The sequence below is a fragment of the Acanthisitta chloris genome, unplaced genomic scaffold, assembly GCF_000695815.1.
Source record: "Acanthisitta chloris isolate BGI_N310 unplaced genomic scaffold, ASM69581v1 scaffold4137, whole genome shotgun sequence".
NCBI lineage: Eukaryota > Metazoa > Chordata > Aves > Passeriformes > Acanthisittidae > Acanthisitta > Acanthisitta chloris.
In genome coordinates this window covers 37,534-44,449 of record NW_008683035.1, presented here as the reverse complement: position 1 = coordinate 44,449, position 6,916 = coordinate 37,534, and the positions used below count along the sequence as shown (strand labels likewise).

General features: G+C 50.5%; 1 protein-coding gene across 1 annotated transcript in view; it reads left to right on the top strand.

Moving 5' to 3' along the window:
* The window catches only part of COL6A1 (collagen, type VI, alpha 1), a 22,092-nt gene that overhangs the window by 15,035 nt on the left and 141 nt on the right, over window positions 1-6,916 (top strand). Inside the window, 11 exon segments of the mRNA XM_009078743.1 lie at window positions 467-532; window positions 901-936; window positions 1,239-1,275; window positions 2,050-2,058; window positions 2,882-3,015; window positions 4,159-4,268; window positions 4,569-4,752; window positions 4,954-5,128; window positions 5,482-5,511; window positions 6,262-6,354; window positions 6,357-6,733. Coding sequence (XP_009076991.1) covers window positions 467-532; window positions 901-936; window positions 1,239-1,275; window positions 2,050-2,058; window positions 2,882-3,015; window positions 4,159-4,268; window positions 4,569-4,752; window positions 4,954-5,128; window positions 5,482-5,511; window positions 6,262-6,354; window positions 6,357-6,733 — 1,251 coding nt within the window.

Sequence of the window (6,916 nt, the reverse complement as noted above, 5' to 3'; positions counted from 1 at the left end):
CTTTCCCTGTGAGCACAGTGCAGGAGCTTTGAGATGGGTCTCTAACACTGATGGGTCAGAACCCATCAGACTTTGTAAGTCTTCAAGCACCCTTTGCCACTAAGCAGTATCTGGATGGCAAGGGGAGCTCTCTCCAGGTGTTCATTTTGTGTCCTACAGCTGGAAAACCTCTAGATCTGTTAGGCTGAGGTGGCCATCATCCCTGCAAGACTTTGTATGCTTCCAGGTAGCGCTGATGGTCACACCTGTGCTGCACCACTCTCCCATGGAGGGACATTTTCATAGGGGGTCATGATAGGCATTTCAGTGCCTATTGTGACCCTTTCAAGCCCTAATGTGTTGGTCGGGTACAGCAACCTCAGATAACAGTTTCGTGGTGAAGCAGGACTCAGCAGATATCTGTGGGGGATGTTGCAGCCTCCAAACACACACAGATTTGTGGGGTTTACTTTTGTTTTCATTCCAGAATCCAACTCCTGGCCCCAGAGGCATCAAAGGAGCGAAGGGCCACAGGGGACCTGAAGGTCGCCCGGTAAGTAAGGGCCCTGTCAGGGTTTGCACTGATGGCATCTCTCCCTCCCTCCCTCTCTCCTCCTTTCCCCTGGGTGCTTTGGGAGCAACACCAAGCCATGTCACATCTGGCATGTGTGCTTGCTGCCTGCCCACTTGGATGTGTATGGCCTGGGTGGAAGTGGGTCTCCTCCCTCCACCTCTGTGCAGCACCAGGGCATCATGCAAACACACAGATGTACCTGCTCCAAGCCCAGTGCAGGGCCCAGCAACTGGGGAAGCCAAGAGGCTTTTCCTGACACTGCATTGCTTATCAAGGTATTAGCAGAGTACACCCCAGATAGGATTGATTGCTCTTGTAACTCCTTTCTCCATGCTTCTGTTTGACAGGGACCACCAGGACCTGTGGGGCCTCCAGGACCAGATGTGAGTGGGACAGAATCGAGGTGCTGCTTGCTGGCCTGGTCTGTGCTTCCCCTGCCCTGTGTGATGGCTCCTGGGGGAGATGCTCTGCTGGGGGAGCTTCCTGCTCCTGGGCTGGGAGGTGGCTGCCCACCATTACTGTCCTGGAGAGATTTCCTTCATGCCAGTCCATCACCATTCAGTCCACACTTGTGCATCACTCATTTCCAGATCTGCCTGGGGGACACAAAGCAGCAGCTGGGGTGGTGGGCAGCCAGGAAACTACCTTTGCTATTAATCATATGTTTCTTTTCCTCTGTTTTCAGGAATGTGAAATCTTGGACATCATCATGAAGATGTGCTGTGAGTATCCCTACACTTCTCCTCCCACCATGCTTGGTGCCTTTCTGAGTGGGAGGCAGCTGATTTTTCCCTGACCCCTGCAGTGAGAAGGGCCATCCCCAGAAAGGGGAATGCCATCCATAGGCTTTGCTCCCCTGCATGAGTCACAACTGAGTCCCTTCTACCCAGACATCTCCAACTCCATCTCTAGAGTAGCTCATACAACTGTGTCTCACTTGTGCATGCTGCAGACTGTTTTGTCTGTGGCTCTGTACAAGGAGAATGCAAGCAAAGTTGTATGAAATCCTTGAGTTGACCACTTTACAATGTTGTTTTTTTCTCAAATATCACAGCCTGACTTTCCCCTCTGGGAAAGAGAGGTCTGTTTTGGGGTGTCCTGCCTTAGGGGGCAGCAGCACACATGCTGCAGAGGGTTTTGGACAGTAATGAGGTGCTGCAAGGAGTTGGGATACTTGGGGAATTGACTTTGAGCTCTACACTCTGGTGATTTACTTAATCCCTCCAGGATTAGCTTTTATTGTTATTTAAATAAAAACACATTAGCAGGTGCACAAACAGAGCTCTGCTGTGCACGGTGCTCAGGCCAGGGCATCACAACCTGAAACAGGAGAGAGATCTGGGTATTTCAAACAGGAGGGAAACTTCCATGAGTTTGGATTGCTCAGGCCAGGTGTCTCTGGGTTTGCAGAAACCCAAACCTGCAGTCTGCATTAGGGTGAAAAACCCTTTTGTCAAGCATTTTAACGTTCTCTTTTTCTCTCTCTTCTTCTCTAGCTTGCTGCGGTGAGTGTTACTTGTCAAAGTTGCTCTGAAAACATTTGCTATTCCTTCTCCTTGCTTGCACCCCTCCCATTTCATGCTCCTTTTCTTCTGCTACGGAGATGTGGTAAGAGCCTGTGAGGGAGGACCAGGCATGAACCAGGCAGGGGAGGCCAGAAAGCAACCCCTGAGGGTGTCACATGGATTCAGAGGCTGCTGGGGCTGAGTCCTACAACTGGAGAGTTGTTTTCAATGTGCCCTGTGTCAGCAGGGTGGGTTTTCTCCACCCTTTTTGCAGTTGAGATGTCAGCTCAGGACACACTGTGGATCCAGGTCTGTCCTCTTCCTTTCACATCCTGTGCTGGTCAGCAGAGAAATGTGCTGGTTTTTTCCCTGATGCTGTCCCAATGAGTTGGGTTTGCAGTCCAAAAGCTTGAAGGAAGAGCCAAGGGCACATGATGTCCTTCAGCCATGGGAAAGCAGGGAGCAAGCTGAGTCAGCCTCCTCCAGCCCACCAGTGTCACCTCTGTCCTTCTGGACTGGGTGAATGGAAGAAGTGAGAAGGCTTATGAGGAAATGGGTTGTGGAATAATTATTGTGTGGTTTAAGGGTACTCACAGCCTGGAAATGCCACATGTCTTACTAAGGGAGCAAATGCAAATGGAAAAATTTGTAAACTGTCTCTCAAGTCTCCTATGCCACTATTTTGCTGCATTATTTTACCTGGTGCTTTGCAGGTAGGTAGGGCACAGGCACCCACCTGGGCAGGACTAACAGCAAGCATCAAGTGCTTGCTTTGGTGTTGCCTCCCTGGAAAACGTCCCTCCACCCTTGTGCCTTGCTGCAGAGTGCACCTGTGGTCCCGTCGATCTCCTCTTCGTGTTGGACAGCTCAGAGAGCATCGGTCTGCAGAACTTCCAGATTGCCAAGGACTTCATCATCAAAGTCATCGACCGCCTAAGCAAGGACGAGCGAGTCAAGGTGAGATTTCCACTGAGTGCTGAGAACACTTGTGTGCGCTCATTTATCACTGCAAGAAGGAACGGGGAGATGCCTCCACTCCAAAACGCCTCCACTAGGCTCAGCTTAAAGCTGGGTATGGATCTTGGTTCCTCCCAAATTCATAAAGTGATGGAGATTAGACAGCAGTTTGTTGTCCCAAAATTTAGACATTTCACTCTTTCTGGGCAAAGGGACTCTGCCTGCTGTGTCTTGGAACAAATGTCCCAGAGCAGATGGCTCATCAAGCATTCAATCAGCCTGATTAGTCTCTGATCAACCAGCGTCTCAGCCTCTTCCTTGTCCTGATGAGCTGGAGTACATAACACGAGGTGTGTTGGATGTCTCCGATGTCCAGCCCCCCAGGCACTCATTTGCCTGCCTTACGTGGGTTTAGGTTGCCACTTAAGCACACTACTAAAAGTGATCTTTGCAGCCAAAAATGGCAATACTGTCCCCGTAGTGAGTCCTTCAGTCCAAAAAGGGACACAAGTGCACTCCTAACTCTTCTCTGGTAACCTGCTGTAGGTGAGAAATTTCATTTACCTCTGTGGTTTGGAAGGGGTGTTTGGTACCTAGACATTCCTCAAGGTATAACCAGCCGTATCTATAGCACAGTCTGTAAAGGCACCATGACCTGCTGTTGAGCACTTGTGTGGGCATACATGGGGATTTTGTTTTGGATGGCACAGAGCTGGTAACAGGCAGAAAGGCTAGAGCTGAGCAGCAAAACCACCAGGTTGGAAGAAAACCAGAAGTTCTGAAAACAGATCTTCTCGTAGAACCATAGAATTTCCTGAGTTGGAAGGGACCCACAAGGATCATCAAGTCCTTTGCAAGTGACTTTGCACACAGGACAACCCCAAGAATCCCACCATGTGCCTGAGGGCATTGTCCAATGGCTTGTATTGAGGCCACTGAGCTAGGGGACCTTGTTTTGGGTCGTTTCACTGACTGGCTCACCAAATTGGTCCCCATGTCCATTTACCCCTGTTGGAGTTACTTCTGCCTGGAATAAGACAGAGCCTGCTGCAAAGGCGTTTGAGACAAACCATCAGCAGGGTTCTGAGCCTCTGGGTTCCCCTGAGGTACTTGACCCTAACTGGCTTCTGTTTTGTCCAACAGTTTGAACCTGGGGAGTCCCGTGTGGGTGTTGTGCAGTACAGCCATGACAACACACAGGAGCTGGTGGCCATGGGGGATGCCAACATAGACAACATTGGGGCACTCAAACAGTAAGTCTGTGGGGTCTCAACACATTACACAGCAATCTCACCCAGGGATACCTACTCTCCTTCCATTCTCCATTTCCAGCCCAGCAGTTCCTATAACTGCAACGATGCTAAATATTCTTTAGAGGAAGGTAGTGGTTGACGCCATCAGAAGTTGTACAGAGGCCAAAGAGTTTCCCAGGTTTCCACCCAAACTCCCCTGCATGGGTGTTGCCCTGATCGCAAACACATCAGAGACGTGTTCTGGCTCCTCCAGTAACCGTGGGGCAGGGCTTGCAGGCTTACTCGTGTCTGTGCTTTCAGGGCAGTCAAGAACCTGAAGTGGATAGCTGGGGGTACCTATACTGGAGAAGCCCTGCAGTTCACCAGGGACAACCTGCTGCGGAGGTTCACCTCTGACAAGCGTGTCGCCATTGTCATCACAGACGGACGCTCTGACACGCTGCGGGACCCAACCCCACTCAACTCCCTGTGCGATGTCACCCCGGTAAGGGCACAGGGGACCCACCACACATCAGCTGAGCATCATAGTGCAGGCTTTCTGGGGGTCTCCATGTCTTTTCTACTCAAGGCTAGGGCAGGGGACAGAGGTGTCACCAGAAGCACTCACAAAGTGACAGGCATTCACATTTATGAATGCATTAGATGATGAATGCCTCCAGTGATGGACTCTTAACTTTCCCTGTAGGTTGTTTCCCTTGGGATAGGCGACATTTTCCGGAACCCTCCAAATCCAGATCACTTGAATGACATCGCTTGTTTAAGCAGACCAACCAGGCCAGGACTGTCCATTCAAAGGGATAACTATGCTGAGCTTCTGGATGACACCTTCTTGCAGAATATCACCTCATATGTCTGCCAAGGTGGGTGAAAGGTGGTGGCTGGAGGCAAAGAGGAAGGTAGTGAGGATTAAGACTGCCCTCCCTTGCCTCCCCCCAGTCATGATTTTAAGCCAGCATTGAGGGAAGAGAACAGTGATCAAATTTACTTTAAATAAGGGACAGGGACATGTGGTGTTTCAGAATACTTTGCAATCAGGTCCACATCCTCACCTGCTGCAGGACATCTCTGTGCACAGCATTTTTCAAGCATGTTTATAGCCTTTGCACAGCACCTTGCACAACGTGAGCATCTTCTGTGGCTCCATGGGAAGCTGTATGACAAGTGGTTTTCCTGGGTGAGCTGCTGACAGTAATCTCTCTAATTTTCTTAACAGAAAAGAAATGTCCAGACTACACCTGCCCAAGTGAGTATTGACTCCTTGTGCCACACTGAGGGGTCATGGGTGCTGTGGTGGGGGAAGTGGGAGTTTGTGTTTATGGGAATGCATGGCTTGGACAACTCTTGCAACAGGGAAGTTTCTGGGCTGGAGAGGTGAGCAAGATCTGTCAGACACTCCTAGGGTCTCTCACACACATGCCAGCCAAAAGCACCTGGGGAAAAGCCTAGATTGTTGCTTCTCCGGCATCTCAAACCTTAAGAGCAGGCTGTGACAGACTGTAGTCCTCCCAGGCTTTAATGGATGTGGGTAATGAGGTTGGTTTCTATCTGGTGGTGGGTGCATGAGGAAAAATCATCACCATGGCAGGAATATTGGAGAAAGGTGCTTGAAAAGGGAGAATTTTAGTGGAGTACACATTCAAGTCAGAAGCATATACTGTCCTCAGACTCCCCATGGAAAGAAGCAAGGCAAGGGAGATGAAGTAGTTCCGCAGACACGCAAGGACAGCCACTGTATTTAAACAAGGGTTGATAAATTATCTAAGCCAAATAAACACCTGGAAATGCAGCCTGTCCTAAACCAAATAAAAGAAGGAATGAAAGGGTAAAGTGTAAGACAGCTCTGGGGTAGGAGAACAAAGCTAGCAAGAGTGGGAATTTCCCAAGTCTGGCAAGGCAGGAAGCCTGTGAGACAGACAGTGACTTCACCAGTGTTCTGTGGAAGAGGCAGGAGGAGAAGTGCAGTGTAATGAGTCCTGAGCCTTTCCCCTTGCAGTCACCTTCACCACACCAGCGGACATCACGCTGCTGGTGGACAGCTCCACCAGTGTGGGGAGCAAGAACTTCGAGACCACCAAGAAGTTCGTGAAGCGTTCCTGGAGGCTGGCAAGCCTGCTGATGACTCTGTGCGTGTCTCAGTGGTCCAGTACAGCGGCAGGAACCAGCAGAAAGTGGAAGCTCAGTTCCAATACAACTACACAGTCATCGCCAAAGCCATCGACAACATGGAGTTCATGAATGATGCCACAGATGTCAACGCCGCTCTGCGTTACATCACGACACTGTATCAGCGATCCTCTCGCTCTGGGGCGAAGAAGAGGGTGCTACTGTTTTCTGATGGACACTCTCAAGGGATCACAGCAAGGGCCATTGAGAGGGCTGTGCAGGAAGCCCAGCAAGCTGGCATTGAGATCTACGTACTGGCAGTGGGCAGTCAAGCCAACGAGCCTATGTCAACGCCGCTCTGCGTTACATCACGACACTGTATCAGCGATCCTCTCGCTCTGGGGCGAAGAAGAGGGTGCTACTGTTTTCTGATGGACACTCTCAAGGGATCACAGCAAGGGCCATTGAGAGGGCTGTGCAGGAAGCCCAGCAAGCTGGCATTGAGATCTACGTACTGGCAGTGGGCAGTCAAGCCAACGAGCCTA